The following is a 23,459-nucleotide window of genomic DNA, read 5'->3' as shown; positions in this document are numbered from 1 at the left end:
CAGTTCACAGAACCCCACGGCAGACACGAGACGGCCTACGTCGCAGGGGTGTATTAATTTCCCAGGGCTGCCTGAACAAAGTATCGCAAACGGAGTGGCTGAAAACAACAGAAGTTTATTCTTTCCAGTTCTGGAGGCTAAAAGTCTGCGATCCAGGTACTGGCAGGAACTCCTTCTGGAACTCCAAGGGAAGAACTATCCCACGCCTCTCTCCCAGCTGCTGGCGGTTGTCGTTACCCTTGGTGTTCTTGGCCTGTGGCAGTTTAAGTGCGGGCTCTGCCCGTCTCCCTTGGCCTTCTTCTCAGTCTCCTCTGGGTCTGCTCTCTCCACATCCCCTTTTTATAAAGACACAAGTCACTGGATTTAGGGCCACTGGAGTGGCTTGTCCATCTCACACATCTCAGGTCGGTCCCCTCCTTCACGCCTCAGTGACCTCTGCTTCCAAGATGAATCTGCGACGGGGCGCCTGGGTGGCTCAGTCCGTTAAGTGTCTGACTTCGGCTCAGGTCATGATCTTGCAGTTAGTGAGCGTGAGCCCCACAGCAGGCTCTGTGCTGACAGTGTGGAGTCTTCTTGGGATTCTCTCCCTCTCTCACTGCCCCTGTCCCACAAGCTCTGTCTCTCAAAATAAATAAATAAACTTAAAAAAAAAAAAGAGGAGTCTGGGACTCCACGCTCAGTCTGGCCGCTGTCTACTTGTCCCACTTCATGCCCCACTGCCCACGCTTTGTGCTCACAATCTACTAATGGGCACGGCTGTCACACACCTCTGTGCCTTGGCAAATTCTGTTCCCTCCGTGCTGGAACGCACTCCCTGTTCCTCAGCCCTCTTCCCTCTCCATGTGAAAAGCTCTCACTCACCCTTGAAGCCTCTCCCCCGGGTGAGGGCTACGCTGAATGCCGTGGGGGGCGCTACCTGGGGCCTTTGTGCCCAGCTATGGTCCTTGGGTATTTCTCCCATGTGACACCTAACACAATGCATTGCTTTTGTTTCCTTACTGGCTACCTCCCTGCCAAACTGAGCAACATAGAGGCAGTTATCTTTTGAGTCCCCCGCCCCCTCCCCCCCACCCCAGCCATACACAAGATCACCCACCGTTGCTAAATGGCTGAATAAACTTGGAAATTCCCTTCAGGGGACAGAGACCAAGGAGGCTGTTTCTCATACTTGTATTATATTCCCTACAGTGCTTGGTACATAGCTGGCTCTCCAATGCCTCCTGTATCATTTAGCGATTGAATGGAAAAGCCACTATTCACAGGGAGAGTGGGAGCTGTGGGTCACTAGTCAATTCCATTAGAGCAAAATCCCCCTGTCCTTTTCTCCAACTGACTCAGGTGCTTCAGTGAAGTTAAATTAAGTGAGATTTAATCGAGGCCAGGGAGGGGGAACGGGTGGCACCTTCCTATCTTGCGAATGAAGAAGTAAAGGGAAAGAAAGGGGAGCTCTGGGCCTGAGCAGTCCTGAATTCCAAACAGTAATTACAATTCCCTTGGTAAAGGGCCAGGACCAGGGCGCTGCTGGTTCCTGGTTTATTCCTGCAATCAAGAGTGAGGATCATGGCGATGTTGGGCGGTGGGGTAGGGAAGGGAGGTGTCAGCAGGGACTGGGCGCTGGGACACCCAGACGGAGGCTGACCTGGGCCCATCCCATGGAAAATGACCCCTTGCCGGCCTTGCAGATGAACGAAGGTCCTCCCCAGCATCAGACCAGCCTCTCTTTTGGGGGAACAAGGCACCCTTATTATGAGGCTCTCTCTTCTCACCTCATTTCCAGTCATGTGAGCTTCCCTTCTGTGTCCCTTAACAATGCTACCTGTCACTTGAAGCCAGGTAACACTCAAAGGAGGCTAACTAGAGTTGGAGTCATACCTGAGTCTCCAGACACCCTTTATACCATTTCTTCTATTGATTTCCAAGGGCCTTCAACCTTGTTCTCCAGACAGTTTTAGTAGGAAAAGAGACCTACTAAATGAATTATTTCCTGTACTGGCCCCCAACCTGTCCCCATCAGGGGCATCTCAGAATTACTAAGCTTTTCCACCCTCCTACTCACTTCGACCCCCCTGGCCCCCAACCAGACCCCAGGGGATTCTGGGGCACTGGGACAGGGCTGGGGCTAGAGGAGGTAAGCAAGTCTTACTCTCAGGGGCTCACAATTTAAGGAGGCACTCACTCTCGGGGCTAAGTGCTTCCTTAAATTTTGTGTTCTGCGGTGTCCAGGCCGGCTGCTGGGCTGGTGAATTGATAAAGGGATGGGAGGAGAAAAAGAAGTTAAAAGCAGGGAGTAGAAGACACTGTGGTAACTGAACAAGGAGGGAACTCTGAAGTCAGTGGCAAAGTGAATAATAATGGGTGTATTGGGGTAAATACCTAGTAGTGCAATTGCTGGATCAAAGCGTAGTTCTGTTTTTTAACTTTTTGAGGAACCTCCATACTGTGGAATTTAAGAAACAAAAGATCATGGGGGTGGGGGGGGGGACAGGAAAACTAAGAAACATACTTTTAACTGTAGAGAATAGACTCATGGTCCCACCCACAGAAGGTGGGTGGGGGATGGGCTGAATGGGTGATGGGGATTAAGGAGGGCACTTGTCCAGATGCGCACGGGGTGTTGGATGCAGGTGTTGAAACACTGAATTGTACACCTGAAACTAACATTACATTGTGTGTTAACTAGCTGGAATTTAAACGAACACTAAAAGAGTGAAGAATAGTGGGTGCAGGCGATCAAGGGCAGCTTTTCCCCACAAAGCTCCACAAGCACAGCCTGCCAGATGTCACGGAGAGAACAAGAAAGCAACAGGAAAAACAAAACGCCCTCATCCCCGGCTCATTAGGTTTCCCGGAGTTTCTTGTCCCAGGGAAGACAAGAAAAGGGGAAGAAATCCCCGAAGACACGTTCTCTCTGATTTGACTCCCTCCTGGACCTGACGGCTTTTTCTGGACATCACCAACCTCACCTGGAGGCATGGTGATTCAGGGTCCTAAAATGCCTCAGCTGCCTCTAGCCACACGGGGCTTCTGAGCACTTGCAATGTGTTTATTCCAAACTCCCAAGTGCTAAGGGTGATATATACACTGAAGTTTTGAAGACCTAGCTTGAAACAAAAGAATGTAAGTTAGCTTACTGAGATTTTTGTAAAAGCTTGATTATACTGAAATGATGTTTGGGATCTATTTGGGTTAAATTATTAAAATCAATCCCCCCTTTTTACTACTTATTTTACACACAGAGAGTGAGCACAAGCCGTGGGGGTGGGGGAGAGGGGCAGAGGGAAAGAATCTTAAGCAGGCTCCACACTCCATGCGAGCCTCACAGGGGGCTGGATCTCACTACATACTGTGAGATCAGGACTTGAGCCAAAGTTAAGAGTTGGATACTGAGCCGATTGAGCCATCCAGGTGTCCCCCCTTTTTACTTATTTTAATATGGCTTCTAGAAAATTTTTTATTTTGTATTTATTTTTACTTATTATTTTTACAAACCTTTGTGTGGAGGGCTGACTTTTTTTATTTAAAAAAACTCTTTTAACGTTTATTTATTTTTGAGACAGAGAGAGAGAGCGCATGAACAGGGGAGGGTCAGAGAAAGAGGGAGACGCAGAATGTGAAACAGGCTCCAGGCTCTGAGCTGTAAGCACAGAGCCCGACGCGGGGCTCAAACCCACGGACTGCGAGATCATGACCTGAGCCGAAGTCGGACGCTTAACCGACTGAGCCACCCAGGCGCCCCTAGGGCTGACTTTCAGTAGGTTGCAGTAATGAAGCTTCTCTGCGTATGAAACCTTGACCTAGAAGCAGGTCCTCTAGGAACGGATTAGCACCAGATTCTTCACAAACGTGGGAGGGGGCAGCCCCTTTTGTGGCTGAGCCCCATTTCCCTGGACTAGGGGCTCTTCACACCTTGGCTGCTAGAAAATTTAACTTTACATATGTGGCTTGCATTTGTCACTTGAATGGTAGATCTGTTGGATAAGGCTGGTCTAGTCCAACTTCCTCCTTAAACACAAGAAGACAGAGGTCTCGAGAGAAGGTCTCACTTAGCAAATGGTACACACGAAAATACACTGTCATTTCCACCAGGCTCTCAGTTGCCCCTTCCCCTGCCCCCACACCCTGTGAGTCTGGGGAGAGGAGTGGGTGGCCCTTGCAGCCCCCTGGGCTGCAGGTCTCAAGGAAAATGTTCCAAGACTCAAGACATTGGCTGTGGATTCTTGGGAGTGAAATTAACTGAATAAAGTCACATTTTAAAAGCCCATTAGATCCTGGTAACTTGGGGTGTGAGGACAAAGCTGGGGAGCCCCAGACCTTCCTGTTAATTCACATGCATAGTAACCAGGAGTGCCAATGGGCACCTTAAAAGCACAGAACTTCCCCCTCCCCCAAGGCTTTGGGGTAGAGCATTGCCTGAGCCTTGACACTGAGGGGTAGCCACTCAAGGATTGTTTGACAAGTAAACAAAGACAAGTTTCAGTAGGATTGGCTTGATAATGGAAGAGGAGTGGGCAGCGAGGGAGGCGGAACCGGACACCAAAGGCAAATTCCTTTATTTCATAATTTTATCTGGCGTCCCCATTCTCATCAACCTGCCTGGTCAAGGCTTTTAGAGAGGTAGTTAGGGAAGTACAGAGATAGTGAGGTCTCCACCCTGGGACGGCACTAATGCTGCCCATCTGAGGACAGTTCGACAGGTGGAGTTTGCGGAGCTGACTCCGGACCCCGAGGAATCTTCCTTGGTTTCGACCTGGCTTTGGCTGGGGCGCCAGAGAGAGCGGTCACCTCCTTGCCCCGCCTGGCTTCCCATCCTGCACTGGTGGGGGAGAGTGATAGGCTAAGCTAAGAGGAAAGGTGAGGAAATCGAACTTCTCCCGCACCACGGCAGGAAGGGCCACCTGGAGGTCAGCTCTCCTTCCTGTTTAACACACACGCGCGCGCACGCGCCGGCCGTGGGACCCAGGAGCTAACCCAGGCGCCACGACCTGGCTGGCCCAGGCCCTTGTCGGAGAGGGGTGCCCGGCGGGGAGGGCGGGTGTGGCTCTCCCCCACCCCCGCCCCGGACGTGACAGCTTGCGGGACGATAACGAGAGGTCCCCTCTGGCCACTTTTCCCCCCGGGGCCTTGGGACCTGCCCGTGCGTGCGCGCGTCCCGCAGCAGTTTGGATGCGCCAGGCGGGGGCCCGGGGGGTGGTTCCTCCTGTCCAATTCCCCCCCCCCCCCCCCCCCCGCTTCAAGGGTGACTGTGCCGCTGACGTCAGGCGACTTTTGGTTCATACCCTGGCACGGGGACTTTATTTTCATAACAGCATGCAGTGCCGCGGAACTGGAATAGGCGTGTCCTCTCCCCCTGACCCTCTCCCGCCCCGTGTCCCTCTGCTCACCCCCTCGCTTGCTCCCTCCCTCCGGCGACGGCTGCCTTTATAACCGCTCAGCGCTGCGAGGGCGGGATAGCTGCCTGCGGGCTTCTCCAGCAGCTAGGGGCTCCTGTGCCGCCTCCGACGCGCGCGAAACAAGCAGCCCAAGTTCACGCGCCACGGCCAGGGCAGAAGGGTGAGTGAGGCGCGCGCGGCCCGGGGCGCCCTCTGCCTCCAGATTTAAATCCTTGGGGGAGTGCGGCGTTGGGAGGGGTGGGATACAAGAAAAGAGAACTCCTGGTAATGGACTACAGCTGGCTGTGAGAAAAAAAAATCCCAAGAATGGAATTTCTCTAGTTTGGTTAACTGAACTCAGAATCCCCGCCCTGAGGTTCTCAGGCTGAGAAAGAGGCGGAGAGCAAAAAAATTAGTCGGGATAATATTTGTGCTCAGACACGTTTACAAACTCCTAGCAGGTGGAATCCTGGCTGGGCACGTGGGCAGCTTGGGGATCACACTTAGGGAAGAGAAAAGGAGACCGATTTTTAGAGGATGGGATTGGGGGTGGAGAGGGTTGGGAGTTGGGGGTGGAGGGAGGTAGGAGGAGGGACATAGTGACAGCTGCTACTTCACTCAGGTACTGAAAGGTTTTGATTTGTGTTCTCCTTTCACAACAAGCAGACCCTTGTGAATTTTCGGAAGCAGATCGTTGAAGCCACCCCTTCTCTTGATGAGAGTGTCAGGCTGTCAGTCCCACAGCTCTCCTTCCCTGGCTGTCCTTTGAGTTGCTCAGGAACCTTGGGGCTGATGGAAGTTGAATATCCAATAACAGCCCACTTTCTGGCAACAACTAGATAGGACCCAGGTATGGCCCCAAAGCTGTCCAAGATACTCCCTTAAATTTATCTACTGGGGGAAGGGTGTGTGTGTGTGTGGTGGTGGTGGGGGGTGGGGGTAACATAGGGCTAGTAATAGAGAAAGCCTGCTTAGGACCAAAGAATTGGAAGGCTTTTCTGTTCCTGGCTTGTTTCCAGGCTGATTTTTCTCCTTAGAGGGTTTGTAAAGGCCACACCTGTTGAAGGGTTCAATTGAATCAGACACCAATGTGGGCTCACTCCTGAAGGGCAATACTTGAACCACTTCAGATACATTGGGCTGGGACCCATGGGAGGGTTGAGAATGGGGGTCAGGTCTCCCCCCTCCAGGTCTGTGTGCTGGCTATCACTAGGACAGGGATGGAATGACAGAAAGGAACAGTCAGCAGTGGTGTTACCTGGGAAGCAGAAAGGCTCCTCTGAGGATATGGCCAGATGTGTGCTCAGAGGGCAGATAGGAATGAGCGTGACATTTCTGGGAAGTGCGCTCAGTCTTGAGTCAGAAGACTGATTTCTCATCCAGGCTCTGCGGGAACCTGCAGCTGTGAGGAGGCCAGGGCCTGGGCCTTGAGTTCCTCCTAAGGGGTCTAGGCAAGGCCCCCATCTCCTTCCCATGGCTTAGATTCTAGCCCCTCTGTATCTGCATGTGTCCCTTTGGGAATCTTCTTTGGAGTTTGCTTCTTAGTGTTCCACTACTTAGTGAAAATTGAAGATGAATTTTGACTGTGATTTCGTTTTTCTCATTTTGGAAGTTTGCCTTCAGGTCCAGTTCTGTTTAAAACCCAGACTGAGCTGAGGAAATGGACAGGAAATGATGTGCTGGTATATTAGGACCTTAAAAAACAATGAACTGAATAGTATTTTCATCTGAAGGATCTCAGATTTTCTGAGCAGTTTGGTGTATTTGTTTCTACTTTTATTTCTGTATTTATTGCTTTGTGGTCAGAATACATAATCTGTATGTTTCTTATTTTAGAATTTCAGATTTTTTTGTGGTTTAAAACATGCTGTTTTTGTAAATATTTCATAACCATTTCAACAGAAGCAATCATATAGAAAGGGGTTGGTAAACTAGTTCCATGGCCAAACACAGCTCACTGCCTCTTTTTGCAAATAAAGTTTTATTGGAACACAGCTATACTCATTTTTCTATGCATTATGTATGGCTGCTTTCAGCCCTGCAAACCCTAAACTACTTATTATTTGGATCTTTGCAGAAAACGTTTGCTGATCACAGATACAGACGATCGGAATTATATGATTAACAATGGAGATCTAATAAGAACATAGAGACTATTTCAATTAAAGTGTCCATAGAACATTTATAAAAAGTTATCGTATTATTACTCTTGTATTTCATCTGCCAAGGACTGATAAAGAATATGAAAGTCTCCTAGAAATATTAAAATCTCCTATAACTATAGTATTTCTTTTAATTTCTCCTTGTATTTCCAGTAGCTTTTGTTTTATGTATTTTGGTGCTATGTTATTTAGTGCATAAAAGTTTATGATAGTTGTATCTTCAATGTGGAGTATCCTTAATGATTATAAAGTAAGCTTTTTAGTTCCTACAATGTCTTTTTGCCTTAACTAAACTTTGTGTGATATTAATACTTCACCTCTTACTTAATTTTCTAACCTTCAGCAAGCTATTTAATTTTGTACTTGATACATAATACCTGCTAAAGAAACACTATTTCTTATTGCTTATTTTTGTGTTTATTTACATTTTGCCTTTGTTTTTTCTTTTTTCAAAATGAAAAAGTTACCATTTACATTTATTGTAATAATTGTTGCTTGCTATTGCCATATAATTTTTGGTCACATGGTCTGCTCTCTCAATCTTTTCCCACATTAGGTAGTCTATGTTGTATCTTTAGATCGAGTAGGGTGCTAAGTGAGTGGTCATGCCATTCTTAGGGCTTAGAAATACAGGCTTGTAAGGAAAGATGATAAGTTTAGCTTGGGACTTGTTGGATTGAACATGAATATGTTATTTTTATATATAAAATATTTAGAAGAAGGCATCTTTGAGAGCTGTGAGCTGGTTTACCAGTATGGACTTTACTTTATCCACCTATTTTCTGGAAATTTTATTTCTTAAAATCCTGGGCCTAAAATATTTGGAAGTTTCACTCAAAATATTATTTTCTTTTAAAGATTTCTAGTATTTTATATTCCAGCAATTTATTTCACAGAAATCTAAAGTTCATATGCTTTGTTTAGAATGGAGGGAGATGGTATGGAATGTCTCCAGGGAACTACCCGAAAGTAAAGAAACTGGGATATACACTGTAGTTATGCTTGTTTAGATCTGCCTACGGTGGTAAGGTAACTTATTTTCTCTCAGTTACTACAAAAGCAACTCAATTCAGTGATGTTATTCAGAGGTTATTCATAAACTGATGCCATAATCACTTTTATGTCATCAGAATTAGGATGACTACCCAGAACAGGGGATCCTGGAGATTTCCCTATAGACACTTTCCACTTATAACTAATCCTTCATCATGGGCAGAGACATTCCCTTGAGACTCCACCCTTGTCTTAGAATTCAGCCTAGATAAAAAGATGAGGATAAGCATCAGCTTGTATTCATCTTCCAAAATTCTTCTTCCCCATTAACTCACACTTGCCAATAAATAACTTGCTTTGAGTAGATATTCAGTGGCCAGTCTTAGTCCAAAACATTTGCTCAGCAACCCCTGTGCAGAGCATGTAGTGAGGAGAATACCAACAAATAGAAAGTTTGCTGTTTCCTTTAAAAAGCTTGTTATCTGATAGTTGAGTCAGCATTGATATTAATGTGTTGTATAAAACATATATGTGGAAAAACTTGAGTACCAAGAAATACTTAATCGCAAAAACTATGACGAGAGTTTAGAATACGTTTAGAATGAGATGGGACTAATAATTTTTAAAATTATTATTATTAAATTATTATTACCTCAAGATAGGGGTAAGTTTTAAGTTATATTTCAAAGCAATATGGTAAATGGATTGTGAAGAGGAGGGGAAGGGTCTTTCTGGTTGGGAGAACAATGCACGTGCTGAGGAAAAAAGCAGGACTTTGTCACAATCCCCTTCTGGATAGAAATACTCTTGGAAGATTGGTTTGCCTTGCATGGAGGTGGGGCCGGGAGTTAGGAAGGGTTGGGAGGACCAGTTGGAGAAAAGCCATGAAGCTCTGGAACTGAATCTGTTATAACAGACAATAAGGTGCTAATATGTTAATTCAAAGATCCCTTCCCAAGCCTTCCCTTCTTTGTTCCCCTTACAGACCACTTTTTTTTTTTTTTTTTGAAGCTGCTCCTTGGCTTCTGGGAAACCAGTCCACTCAGGCTTATTATGATGATTGTTTTTTTACCAACCCCTGATCGTTAGAAAAAAAAATTTTTTTTTTTAATTTTAGAGAGAGAATGAGCAGGGGAGAGGGACAGAAGGAGAGAGAATCTTAAGCAGGCTCCACGCTCAGCACAGAGCCCCATGCAGGGCTCCATCCCACAACCCTGGGATTGTGACCTGAGTAGAAATCAACCGAGCGCTCGACCAACTGAACTACGCAGGCGCCCCAATCCCTGATCAAGTTTTAAACCATCTTTTGTCGACCGCTGCGTTGGGGAGATGGTGTTCCCCTGGTTCTGCCCTGGGCCCCCTACCCACCGTACTTGTTCCCAGTGTGATCTTGTTCTCCTCCCAAGGCTTCAGATACCTCCTCTAGGCCCACTCTGTACTTACAGCCCAAACCTCTCCGGAGCCTCAGACTTGCATGTCTAAGTGCAGAGGGGGTCAGCACAACTAGGTCCTGGAGCCTGGCTTCTAAGCGCCATGAGATCTTGGGCAAGTTATTTTAATTTCTCTGTGCCTCAACTGCAGAAAGGGGACATAATAATAGGGTTGTTGTGAGAAGGCAGGAATGTGTGGCCCGGAGTAAACTCTCAGGAGGACTTTGTGTTGTCCTTTCTGGATGCCTCCAGTTGCACGTTCCATATTCATCTTAGATTCCACACGACCACGCTTGGCATCGGTCCTCACCCGCCTGCATTTCTAGGCTCCACGCAGTTGCCTAAGCCAGAAATCTGGGAACTAACCTACCTTCCTAAAAATCTCCCACTCTTTGCTGCTTATCTTTCATGCTTCACCTCCCTGGTCTCTGTAGCATTAAAAAACAAAAAAGAAACCCGTTAGGTAGAATGGATCACTGTTTTCCATGTGCACTTAGCATTCTCTGCACAGCCCGTGACTCCTTTTTTGTATGTCACCGTGACTCTGTTGGGTCTCCCAGGGGTAGTAGACATACTTTTGGTCTGTGTGACTTAGCACAGTACCTAACACATTTATTTTTAGGCATTTATTTTTTTAAAAAAATGTTTAGTGTTTATTTTTACTTTTCAGAGAGAGAGAAAGGGAGAGGGCAAGCGAGCAGGGGAGGGGCAGAGAGAGAAGGAGACACAGAATCCGAAGCAGGCTCCAGGTTCTGAGCTGTCAGCACAGAGCCCGACGTGGGGCTCGAACTCGTGAAGTGTAAGATCATGACCTGAGACAAAGTGGGACCCTTGACCAACTGAGCCACCCAGGCGCCCCACAGAGTGGGCATTTAAATGCGTGTTGATCAAGTGTAGTATTGCTCACTGTGTAGACTTCTCAGAGCCGGTTTAAGTGGAGAGAGGCAGGAGTTGGGGGGCAAAGCTTCAGAGTTCATCACCGTGATTTCGAGATGAAATGAAAAATTACATTATGATTAAGGCCACTCATAAAGGGATAGTCTTCTCAGCTCTGTGAAACTGGGCACAGTAACTTCTAAGAGTCTGTCTTCTCACGTATAAAATGGGTTGTAGGAATAGTAAATGAAGCAATAAATGTGAAAACATGTAAATGAGAGAATCCATACAAAAACATAAACCCTCAGCAGGGTGCCTACCTCCGGGGAACTCAGGATGTGGCCGGAGTCATTATTTTTATTCATAATTGCATTGGGACTCTTGCGCTACATTGAATGAGGCAATTCAAGAAAAAGAGAGAAAATTAAAATGCTAGAAAATCACACGTTTTCCTGGCTCAGGTAGAGGGGACTCAGCTTCAACAAACACTAAAGTTATTTGGTATCATTCCCCAGGCACCGCTGAGAGGTAGGTATTGTCTTCTTCATTTTCAGATGAAAGAATGAGATATGTCTCATAAGGAGGAAGATAAGATTGGCTTTGGCTAGGCTCTGGGCCCCAGGTTATTCACGCTCAGATACGGTGGGGGTGGGGTGGAGGGGGGTGTGGCCCAGGCAACCAGCTTGGGCAACCTTCCAGGTCTGGGCTTCAGGAGCTCTAGACCCCATTCTCGCCCCCCTGGGAAAAGAGGAGAGGAGTCTTGGGGAAGCTGGGGGACTCATCAATGCTGGCATTTGTTCTTGCATACCAGCTAGGGCCTTGGGTCTGGCAAGAGCAGGCCCGGGTCTAAGGTCAGTATTGCTCTGCTACCTGGTGGCCTCGTCCTACAGGTGAGCCTTTGCCTGGTGGCCCTCTCCTTGCTTGGCCTGCGCTTGGACCCTCAGTCACCTCCAGCCCTGTTTTGGGGTTTGGTTAGGAATTGGCAGGGCATGTCCTTTTAATGACAGGAGGTGGGGCGAGGAGAAGAATGAGGGGGAGGGAGAAAGAGATTTGGGAATTGTCTAAAAGGAGTTTTCTAGAGGGATGAACAGTGAAGCTGGAGGTGGGCTCACACCATCGAGTTCAGCACCCCACCCTCATTTTTCAGAGGAGGGGAGGGAGGTTCCTGGAGATAGTGTCCACACAGAAGGCAGCTGAAACCCCTTCTTTCTGAAAGGGCGGGGTGAAGACAGGGCTTGGTCTTGAGCCCAGGAAGTGACTTCCTGCCTCCCCCTTCCTCCCTTCTCTCCCTCCCTTCTTGCCTTTCTTCCTCCCCTATCACCTCTTCCTCTTATTGTCCTTTCTTTCTCCCTTTCCCCTCTCTTTTTTCTTTTTAACGTTTCTTTTTTTTTTCTTTCATGCCCTGACTCATTCCAGAAGGGTTTAGGACAGCGCCAGGCGACTTCAAGGTCTGCGTGGTAGGTGTTGTTGGATTATTGGACCGTGAGTTGTTAGCTTAGTTAGCAGCTGTAATAAGTGAAGGGGGTCTCACCCTTATGACTCAAGGCCCTTTCCTGTGTCCCAGGTCAGAGGCTACATACTTTAAAACTGTACCATGTTCCTGCCAAGTACAGGGTTTAGTCATCAGGGAGTTGGGTGGGAATGTGGACTGGATTCTAGTAAATCTCTCTCTGCTTCCTGGGAAATCTCAGGACTCATACTTTCCTGGGAGACACCTGGCGTCATTCAGATAGGAGCACGGTTCCAGACATGGCCCAGAGCCCCTAGCCTCGGACCCGAAGTGTGTTTTAGACAGCCCACATGAGGAGGACAGGAGGAAGGGAGGTTGGGACTCGGGACAGTGAACGGGGAGCTAGCAAGGAAACCAGGTACGACCCACCCTACCCACGCTGTCCCCTGAGCATCCCCTCCTCTCCCAGCGGACTCCACTTCTATCCCTGAACACACTCGTCCATCCTACTTAGGCATTTACCATCTATCAGGTTAGAGACTGGGGAGAAACACTTAACAACTCAGTCCCTGCCATCAAAGAGACTTTCAGTCAGGAAGAAGACACAGACTTTTCAATAGGTATTGCAGGGCTGTGTGAACAGGGCTATGGTAGGAAGCGCAAGAGGCAGGCAGGGCTGAGGACGCAGAGCCTTACACTTTTGTGCAGGATTATGACTCTTCCCCCCTGGCTGCCGATAGAGCCGCTCAGAGAGGACAGGCCTGGAGCGGGAGGGGGGGTGTCTTCTGAAGGGGTCCAGGTGGAGGGGACTGCCTTAGGGCTCAGAGGAGTGGAATATTCAAGAGCTCCTGAAGAGATGTCATCCGCAGGACATGAATGTTGGGTTTGCTAATGTGGGATGGGGATTTCTCAGGCCATTTCCCAGCTCTGAGGTGGATCTTAAATTGGCTTTTGGTGCCTCTGCCTTGGGCTCACCGACGGGAGCCCCCTGCGCTGCCTCCTGCCCTTCTTTCTCCTCTTCCACGGCCTTCTCTCCTGCCCTGCCTGCTGCAGTGGAGCGCATGTGGCCAGTGTGCAGGAATCTGAGGGTATTATGCGTAACTTGAACAGCTGGAGCAGCTCACAAGGGCAGGCCGCGTGCCTCGGTGGATTTCATCTGTGCTCAAAGCCTAGCGCATTGCCCGAGTGTTGATGGAGTCACCCCCCTCACCCTCGCCAATGGCAGGGCCCCTGGCTTTAAAGTCCTTACCAGACATAGGGCTCTACGGGTGTAATGTTGGAGTTAGAATTCTGGTTTGAATTCAGAACTGGATTCAGTTGACCCTGCCTTGTCCTAGCGGTGTGACTTTGGTGAGCCAGCTGACTTGTGTCTCAGTGGCTGCAGTTGGAGGACAGGGATAATGGGGGTATGAGCTATAGCAGAAGGTGGTTGTGAGGGTTCAATGGGTAGAGCGCAGAAGGGCATGCCTCACCCCTGCTGAGAATGAGTTAGTGGTGAGACGTCCTCTCCCTGTTCAGAGCTGTCCAAGAGTAAATGGCTCCTTGCAGCCCCCATTCGGACTTCGTAGGAGGTAGTCTTTTCCTGATGGGACCCCAAATCTCTCTGCCCTTGACTTTGGTTACAAGCGATGGCCAAATAACCCGTGGTCTCATTCCATTTTCTTTTTCTTGCTCCCGCCCTGAGGTTCCTCTCTAGCTCCTGGCAGTTTGTTTTCCCAAATGCTCATTGCTTCCCTTTCCCCCTCAAACCTTGCTTTCTAGAAGTCCTTCGTAGCTTCTCAGAACCCCGTCCTTTCCCCCAGCCACCTTCCTGGTGTCTTTTCCTCATCTGGGCCACTCCCTGGGTGACACAGGGCCTTCCCCGTACAGAGCTGCTTGTTAATGAGTCCAGTGAGTTTTATTTTCCTCTGACCAAATTCAAAGTACTTAGGACACTTTAGACCCATTGCGCAATGCCTGTCGTGCAGGGGAAGAGGTGGAGGAGGGCTAACGGAGGTGAAGTAAGGATAATTCCAAAAAAATTAGTCACTCAGATAAACACGTATTTACTAAGAAAAATTTTAAAAGGACAGTTGTGAGAGAATTGGGAAATATGAACCCTAACTGGATATTTGATATTAAAGGGTTATTGTTAATTTTTAAAGGGTGGTTAAGTTAAAAAGGAGTTTTATCTTTTAGAGATACATGAAGTGTTTAAGTATGAAAGGATATGATGTCTGCGGTTTGCTTAAAAACAATCTAGTGAAGGATGCCTGGCTGGCTCAAGTCAGTAGAGCATGGGACTCTTGTTCTCAGGGTTGGGGGTTTGGGCCCCACGTTGGATGTAGAGCCTACCTTAAAATAAATGGATAAATAAATTTTTAAAAAATCTAGTGAGGGGTACCTGGGTGGCTCAGTTGGTTAAATGTCTGACTCTTGATTTTGGCTCAGGTCATGATCTCATGGTTCGGGTGTTCAAACCCTGCATTGGGCTCTGAGCTCAGAGCAAAGAGCCTGCTTGGGGTTCTCTCTCTCCCCCTCTGTCTGCCCCTCTCTCAAAACAAATAAATAAACTTAAGAAAAAACCTAGTGAGTGGGTGGGGATGTGGATGAAGCAAAATTGGCCATATATTGGTAATTTGTGAAACCAAGGGATGAGTCCAAGGGGTCTCCACCATATTATTCTTTTTTTGTGAGTATGCTTGAAAATTTCAGCATCTCTTGGGGCGCCTGGGTGGCGCAGTCGGTTAAGCGTCCGACTTCAGCCAGGTCACGATCTCGCGGTCCGTGAGTTCGAGCCCCGCGTCAGGCTCTGGGCTGATGGCTCGGAGCCTGGAGCCTGTTTCCGATTCTGTGTCTCCCTCTCTCTCTGCCCCTCCCCCTGTTCATGCTCTGTCTCTCTCTGTCCCAAAAATAAATAAAAAACGTTGAAAAAGATTAAAAAAAAAAAAAAAAGAAAATTTCAGCATCTCTTTAAAAATAGTGTTTTAAAGGCACTTCAGGGACTGTTTCTCCGTCTCCCGTGCATGATTGGGGATGGGAGGTGGAGGTGAAGTTGAGGGACATAGGGTTTCTCCCCTCTCCACACCCATGGCCCATTGCTCTTGTTGGACTCTGTTCTGTGGATGCCAGGAGGCCCCCACACAGCATCCCCCACCCGGAAAGCTGCCACCACAAGGGAGGGGCCCGGAGCTCTAAGCTGGGGGCGGGAGGTTTCTGCCTCACTGTTCCTCTGTCCAGCACCATAGGTGCCCTTCAGGCAAACACCTCGTCAGTCTCTGACAAGATTTAGTCATCAGGCCCAAAGTCCTCCATAGTTTTCCGTGATTATGATGACTACCCTCAAGGGACGGCACTACCTTGAAGAGTGGGGAAGGGACAGTTGCGGGGCAGGGCTGGGAGGGTGAGATACCTTTCTTGCTGGATGCAGCCTTCTGACTGATCTGAGAGGAGAGGAGAGGTGAGTGAGGATGAAATGCACATGGCCTCGGTCCCTTCCCTTTTGTGCACCGTGTTTGAACTCAACGGGGGTTCTTTCTCTTCCATATTCATGGTGCGGACCAGTAAGCGGGGTCTGCACCTCCTTTCTCCCTAGCTCCATGGAGTGGACATTGGTATGCAAGGCAGATCAGACTTCGGGTCCTTGTGTTTCAGGAGTTGCCTATATCTAAGCTCAGTTGCCTTCCTTCTTCCTCCCTTTTTGTATTCTGCACTGCCCTGAAGACCCATCCTTTGCTCTGTGCTCTGCACGGTAGGGGCGACTGTGGTATAATTTCCATGGGGTAGAGTGCAGTGACACTCAACCTATTGAGCCACCAGGTGCCCCCAGATTTTGTATCTTTAAGGGAAGCAGATGTTGGAATTCTGTCTACACTGAGGAAGCTGCTCATTTGCCCTGGACAGTCAGTGAACAGTGGCCTGTTCTATATCTCACTGTGCTGTTCTCTGACTTGTGGTTTGATCATGAGGACATAAAATGGAAGGAGAAGGGAGGGTGTTGTTTTTCCATTGGGTTGATCACATAATCCCATAGAGCCATGAAGGGCCAGAGAAGTCTTGTCTATAAGCGTGTATGGGCATGTGGTGAAGAAATTCTGAGCTGTTTTTTCTGCTACAAGGAAAGAAGCAGGATCCGGCAGATGTTTTATACCTTTTCCTGCTTCCCAATGCCAGTGGCTTCCCTTCTTTCAATTCCTTTCTTCACAGGCTCTCCCTACTTGGCATTAGCAGAAGCCGAGATCTTTCACGGGTGATTTTCTGTGTGTGTGTGTGTGGTGGGGGGGCGGTTCTCAGTGAGCCTTCCCTTCCCCTACCTCTGTCCTCTGCTCCCTGTCCCGACCATATTTCTCTTCTAGTCAGTTCAGGACTCTTCATTGTTGAGTGAGAAATCCTATCAGGAAAAGAAAAACTAAAGCCCCACCCCCCCACCCCCCCACCCCAACAAAAAAATCATGCACAAATAGCATACAACAAACCAAAAGTAATTGTGTCCTAGAAACTAATAAACAGCCAGATAATTCAGAACAAATTTTGTTGACAAACTTTAAAGCCTTAGCACTTTTGAATTTCAGCATCTTACTTGACATTGACTTTGGGGTTTGAGAACCATACATTTTTGGGAAATGTACAAACTCCTTCTCTCTTCCTATGTCTCAATTTATCTTCCCACTGTGCCCTGAATTCTTAGGAATTAGATTTCATGGGGTTCGGGAAATCAGCTGGGTCTGAAATTGACATGAAGGTTGTGGGAGCAGAGAAGGAAGTGGACCTGGGAGGTCAAGGAGAGATATATAGGAAGTCATCTGCTATATAGCCAGTCAACTCTGATTGTCTTTGAGTGGGTGAGCAGATTACCTGCTTTGTGGATCATCTATCCCCTGGGAGCTCCTAGCCTGTATGGGGCTGAACCAAGTGGAATCAAGACCATAAACAGAACTGGTTTATGGGGCATCTGATAAGGGAGAAAAAGGGGAGGAGGTAAGAGAGAGAGACAGAGAGAATGACAGTATCTCAGTTTGCATTTAAGGCCAACTAGAACTCACTTGAGTGGTGGTACCTGGAATAGTTGAGAGCATAGATCCTAGAATTTGACCTATATTCAAATGCTGCTTCTGCTATTTCCTCGTATATGATGTTGGGCAAGAAACTTGACCTGTCTCTGCCTCAGTTTTTTCATCTGTGATACAGGGCTATTTTTTTTTTTTTTTTTTTTTTACCTCCTAGAGCTGCTTTGAAATTAAACTAGTATATACGAAACGTGATTAGAAGAGTTTCTGATCCACAGAAAAAATGAGCATTAGCTATTCGTAATATGTTTCACTGGATTATCCACCGTTGTTTTGTGTCCTTCAGGGTGTCCCTCCTTACAGATAGTTAATAAAGAACTCTTTCTGACATAGAAGACTCTTTCCATCGCTTTTTGGAATGAGTAGAGCCATCCTTACAAACCTCAAGGCGGGGAAAAACCCTTGTAATATGTGACAGCAAAGCTGAAGTCGAGGATCCCATGGTGGTGAAGGGAATGTTTGGCCTTCTGTAGAGAAATTTACAGGAAAGAATGGGATGCTTACAAATGTCTGAAACAGAGGCAAAGGTGGAGAAAACCTTGAGACTGGCAAGTTATGATTAAAGCTTTAAGCTTAGAGATTTTCATGTTCGATAATTCCTGAGAAAATACTAGCCAAAAGTATCAGGATCCCTGGCAAGGTATTTGTGACATATTTTTTTGAAATGAGACCCTGAAATTCCTCAGCAGAGCACTGAGTCGTCTGGCGTCAGGGTACATATTAATATAGTTTAATTGTGGGGAGATTTGTCTTTTCCCTCCATCAGTCTGTAGAACTTGCCATGAGAGGTGGAGAAAAGTTAGTAGCTCCATCTAACGTAGCGAGTTCAGAGACAAAACCCCGGCCAAACATGTAAAAGTTTTTCCTAATCTTTTGGGTCCCCTGTGCCTGTCCGAGTTTGTTAGGAGACTCACCGCCCCTCCCCCCAACTTTGCGTTTATGCAGGACCAGAATGGCCACGACATCCCCTAGTGGTTGCCGCTCAAGCCTGGACGCCAAGTACCACAGACTTTGTGATACCACTCAAATCTGGGGCATTGTCCTAGAAGCGGTGGCCGCAGTGGGGGCTGTGACCTCGGTGGCCTTCATGCTCGGTCTCCTGATCCTCATCTGCAAGGTGCAGGACTCCAACAGGCGAAAAGTGCTCCCGACCCAGTTTCTCTTCCTGCTGGGTGTGCTGGGCATCTTCGGCCTCACCTTCGCTTTCATCATCCAACTCGATGGCAGTACAGGGCCCACCCGCTTCTTCCTCTTCGGCGTCCTCTTCTCCCTCTGCTTCTCCTGCCTGCTGGCTCATGCTTTCAACCTGACGAAGCTGGTGCGTGGGAGGAAGCCCCTGTCCTTGCTGGTGATGCTGGGCCTGGCCGTGGGCTTCAGCCTGGTGCAGGACGTCATCGCTATCGAGTACATCGTCCTCACCATGAACAGGACCAATGTCGCCATCTTCTCTGAGCTTTCTGCCTCTCGGCGCAATGAAGACTTTGTCCTATTGCTCACCTATGTCCTTTTCTTGATGGCGTTGACCTTCCTCACGTCCTGCTCCATCTTCTGTGGATCCTTCACTGGCTGGAAGAGACACGGGGTCCACATCTTCCTCACCATGGTTCTCTCCATTGCCATCTGGGTGACGTGGATCACCCTGCTCCTGATTTCTGCCCTTGGCCCCGAGTGGGATGATACCACCCTCAGCTCAGCCCTGGTTGCCAATGGCTGGGTTTTCCTGTTGGCTTACATTGCGCCCGAGTTTCAGCTGCTCACGAAGCAACGGAACCCCATGGATTACCCTGTTGAGGATGCGTTTTGTAAACCTCAGCTCATGAAGCAGAGCTATGGTGTGGAGAACAGAGCCTACTCTCAAGAGGAAATCACTCAAGGTACAGAGCACGGCGGGGTGAGAATTCCTTGTAGGAAGATGGGAGAGAATCATAGGATATTGGTTGTTGTTTTGTTTTGTTTTTACATTTTTATTTATTTTTGAGAGAGAGAGAGACAGAGCACAAGTGGGGGAGGGGAAGAGAGAGAATGAGACACAGAATCCGAAGCAGGCTCCAGGCTCTGAGCTGTCAGCACAGAGCCCGATGCGGCGCTCGAACTCACAAACTATATGATCGTGACCTGAGCTGAAGTCAGACGCTTAACCGCTTAACCTGAGCCACCCAGGCACCCCAGAATCATAGGATATTGTAACTGTAAGGAACATTCACGATTATCCAGGTCATACCCCTGACAGAACAGACAGGGTCCCCAAGGCTCATCCAGCTGGTTAGAGTTCTAGTAGAACTAGAAGCTGGCCTCTGGAGTCTTAATCTAGTACTTTCTACACAATACCCTGTGGGTTTCTCTGAGTCAAAATAAGTTGGGGCAAAGGAATGACTAGAAACATCCCTAGAGACCTGTAGGCGAGATTGTGTTCTTTATGAAAGATAGCTGGGTGTTCCTTCCAGAAACGTGAAGCCTTTATAGATTTGAATGCAGAAAGCCAAGCCATGATTCCTTGCGGTAGGCACAGAGCACAGAGGAGGGAGAAAGCCCTTTTACCACAAACCCGCAGAAATCTCCATAAAGTTACTGAGGGTTCTGATTTATCCTGCACAGCCACATCTTACTGCGTGTCTCTGGGCCCACGGGAGGGAAGAGATTGTATCTGACATAAAAGAATCCAATGATTTTGCTCTTGCCTGAAGTCACGAGTAACCAGGTGTTCTGTTGTTCTCTCAACAGAAAGAGGCTACACCGACAGCTAGAGACTGCCCTTGCCCTTAGGGACCTATCCGTTGGTCTGTGAGGTGTCCACTGCTCTCTGGGCCTAATCAAGGGTCCCTGAGGTTTACACCGACCTCTGGGGGGGGGGGTGAGTTCGGGAGAGGAGTGAGGGACCTCCAAGGCTAGGTTCTTAGGTTCAGCTGACAGTTTCCTCTGCTCTTGAAGCCCGAGGTGCACAGCTTCCTGGTGCTTCTCACGGGAGCTGTGATTCCTCTCCGGGGCGCTTGGAAGGCCAAAGGGAAACAGGGGCGGCTGGAGGGGATGTCTTAGCACCCATCCACTCCTGTCCATTCTCACGGCTTCACTCTGTCACCGCGCTCCTGGACTCCCTGTTATCATTCCCTAACTGCGATTCCTCCCTTTCATCCTTCCTTCCATCCATTTTGTAGGCCACCCGTCCCCTTCCTCTCCCCTAAAATACTTCTCTGGCTACCACATGTTCCTGCTCGCAGACGTTGCTGGCTGTCTAAGATCCACCATGTTGACTTAGGGAGGCTTTTCCCAGCGAGAACCCAACAACCACGGAAGCTGTGCTCTCCGTCCGAACAAACCAAGTCACTCAGTGCCTTTCCCTGCCTGTGTGTCCAGGCTCCAGGCATGCCTTTGTGCCCTGTTCTTGCCCTTTTCCAGAGCACACATTGCCCAGTCTCCTTATTCACTCCTCCCACATGCTGTAGAACTTTGAAATGCTCTTATCAGAGTCTGTCTCATTTCATAGCTATTTGTGTAGCTGTCGTATATCCCTTGCTCTCCAGTGTCAGCCCCAGGCCAGGAATCCGTCTGGTTAATCCTTATATTCTCCACAGTAACACAGAGAAAGTATTTGAGGTGTTCACGGAGTAAACTGAATAGGTACACTTGGTGGGAAATCTCAGTAAACTGGAACAGGTAAATGGATTGCTTTAAATTGTATTCACGACAATTGTATGCGTTTACTCTTCTGTTCCAGAGTTTAAATCCCTCTAGTGTTCCCCAAATACCGAGAAAACAATTGCTCATAAGTTCTGCCCCCTCCCAAAGAAAGTAATAAAAATTTTTTTTCTTGCCTTGCTGGTGGTTAAGGAAGCGGGTAAATCCGTAGTGAGCTTCACTGTAGGTAACTGACAGTGCTTGGACAGCTCTGTCTGAAAAGACTGGTTTCAAGGGTGCTTTTCAAGTGGTCCTGGATTGACCACCAGTGAAAGTTTTGGGAAAGGTGCTTCCCTAGTGACCCTATGTTGGTGGTTATTCATTTATTCAACCAATATTGTGTTTGGCCCTGGGCTTGGGACAATCTCTCCCCACATGAAACTCGCGGTCTGCTGGGAAGATAGACGCTTGGATAAATGATCGAATTGGGGTAGGCACAGGCAGAAGCATGATGTGGTGGGGGGACCCTAACGCTGTAATCCCCCCTCTCCCTCTCTTTCAGGCCTTGAAGAGCTAGGTGATACGCTCTATGCTCCCTATGCCACCCATTTTCAGCTGCAGGTAAATGGTTTCTTTCTCCTGTTACACCAGCAGCATCAGCCCCCCTGGAATGTCTGTCCTTTGGGAACACGGGCTGTAGCCACTCTCATGGCCCCTGGAAGGCCACCTTGAAAGGGTGCGGTGTCTTCCTTTCCCGTGATCTGCCTCAGGGGTTAGCACAGGACCCTGGAATGCAGGGCTTCAGGGGGAGGGTTGGGAGAAGGGGAGAGAGTTAGATTCCCGCCCAGATTGGAGCTCTGTGGAAATATCCGGGAATTGGAGTGGGTTTAACGATATGGTTGCTGCCTTTTCAGAATCGGACCTCCCAAAAGGACTTCTCCATTCCGCGGGCCCAGACTCGGACCAGCCCTTACAATGACTATGAAGGAAGGAAAGGCGGCAGTTAGCTATTCTGAAGAGTGGGGCGAACACAGCAAGTCAGCCAACCAGGGGGGGTTCAAAGGGATGTGGGCTACACCCGGAGTCGCCTAAGGAAACCGTACAGAACCTTTTGGGATGAGCTTTCCTTCCCTTCTGGAGTTGCTGGGGGGCTAACAGGACGGCAGGTCACAGCACTCTAGGGTTTTTCCTTCGTCCCATACTTAGGATCCGTCTTTTCAGCGGGAGGGAGTCTCAGGCAAACTCAGGGTGTGCCCCTCACTGTGCCCAGTCATTTCACAAGCGATGAGAGCTCTGCTCATCTGACCGCTTACTGGCGCAGTTAGCTGCGGGTGCCAGCCTTTCTAACTCAAGACGGGTTTTGTGAGGACCGCTTGGCCCAGAGCAGAATGGCAAATCTGGGCAAAAACAGCCAAGGCCTGTCCCTGCTGAAATCTACACTGGAGACCAACTCACTGGCACCCTCCCTTCTCGCCTGGGTAGGAGAGGCTCAAGGTCACCCTAAACGTTCTCATCTCTGGTGCTACCACAGGACCCCTGTGGGTCCGCAGCACCAATTCACAGGTCACCATTCCCAAACATGCTGTCCATCCCCAGGCTGAAACTCCCCTGTACGCTTCACCAGAAGTCCCTCTTCTGTAGCTCGCCAGCGGGGAGAAGCCCGATTTCTCTTCGGCAGGAGAATCTGTGCACTGTTCTTGCTATAAACTCCTGGCACTGATCCTTCTCTCAGCCCCTTGCTCCTCAGCTTCTGTAAATAGCTCTGCATTGTGTTCACCACCTATGTCCCACAAGTGGACATTGTCCTCCAAAGGAGAGTGTTCCGTGTGTAATAAGTTATTCACTGTTCCTCACTTGGAGACGCAATAAAGATACGGTGGCAACTCTTTGACTGTGAGAGCTGCGGTGGGACCTGAAGGAGACACGGCAGGCTCTTGTCTTCTTCACGTGGAGCTCAAGACACGGAGCCGAAGTTCAAGGTTCAGTTCCGTTGGGTGAGAGGCAAGGGTGAGAGGGGGAGCCAAGAACGGCCACGGACTCTGAGGTTTTGTTCCAGGAAGGCAGAGGAATGGCAACCCTGGGATGGGCTTTGGTGGCCCCAGTAGGACCGGGAGGAGTCCTCAAGGCCAGCTTCCCGATCCACAGGAGGTTTAATTGTAGGAGGGGATGAATTCAGATCCTTGTTTGACACAATCGGTTCATAATATCCCTTGGAAAATGCATAGTGACTAACAGTTGTTATTTAGTTACCTCGAGAAGCAGCCCTGTGGGGTGAGGCAATAGGAAACACTCTTTGGTGAAGGAAAAAGAATAAATCCCCATATGCAGAAACGGAATGACATTTAGAAATTCGTAGCTGAGTTTGGGAGTTATCTCCTAAGAGCCTGATGCTCTGTTTTTCATCAGAAGGAAAAACCCTGTTGGGAAGAGGTGAGGTGAGGCTGGAGAATTAATGACACTCTGAATTAAGGATGTTTACGTTCCACAAAGATTTGGTGGTTTCCCACATGGCTTTGTCCCAG

At 48.5% G+C, this 23,459-nt stretch overlaps 1 protein-coding gene across 3 annotated transcripts; it reads left to right on the top strand.

Annotated features, from left to right (window-relative positions):
* The first annotated feature begins 5,305 nt into the window (after positions 1 to 5,305).
* Positions 5,306 to 22,825, top strand: GPRC5A (G protein-coupled receptor class C group 5 member A). 3 transcript variants are annotated; one of them, XM_019452022.2, is made up of 5 exons: positions 5,306 to 5,550; positions 6,036 to 6,219; positions 18,271 to 19,199; positions 21,500 to 21,558; positions 21,852 to 22,825. In XM_019452022.2, exons 3-5 carry the CDS (start codon positions 18,278 to 18,280, stop codon positions 21,942 to 21,944), a joined length of 1,074 nt encoding a protein of 357 aa, XP_019307567.2. In that variant the 5' UTR covers positions 5,306 to 5,550; positions 6,036 to 6,219; positions 18,271 to 18,277; the 3' UTR covers positions 21,945 to 22,825. The 3 variants fall into 3 exon arrangements, with proteins under 3 accessions (XP_019307567.2, XP_019307566.2, XP_019307569.2); XM_019452021.2 differs by lacking the exon at positions 6,036 to 6,219 and having other exon boundaries at positions 5,307 to 5,550; XM_019452024.2 differs by lacking the exons at positions 5,306 to 5,550; positions 6,036 to 6,219 and adding an exon at positions 12,247 to 12,287.
* Positions 22,826 to 23,459: the final 634 nt, after the last annotated feature.

This window comes from Panthera pardus, unplaced genomic scaffold (genome assembly GCF_024362965.1).
Source record: "Panthera pardus isolate Hobbes unplaced genomic scaffold, ASM2436296v1 HiC_scaffold_6, whole genome shotgun sequence".
Taxonomy (NCBI): Eukaryota; Metazoa; Chordata; class Mammalia; order Carnivora; family Felidae; genus Panthera; species Panthera pardus.
The sequence above is the reverse complement of the archived record's forward strand: the minus strand, read 5'-3'. Positions and strand labels throughout refer to the sequence as shown.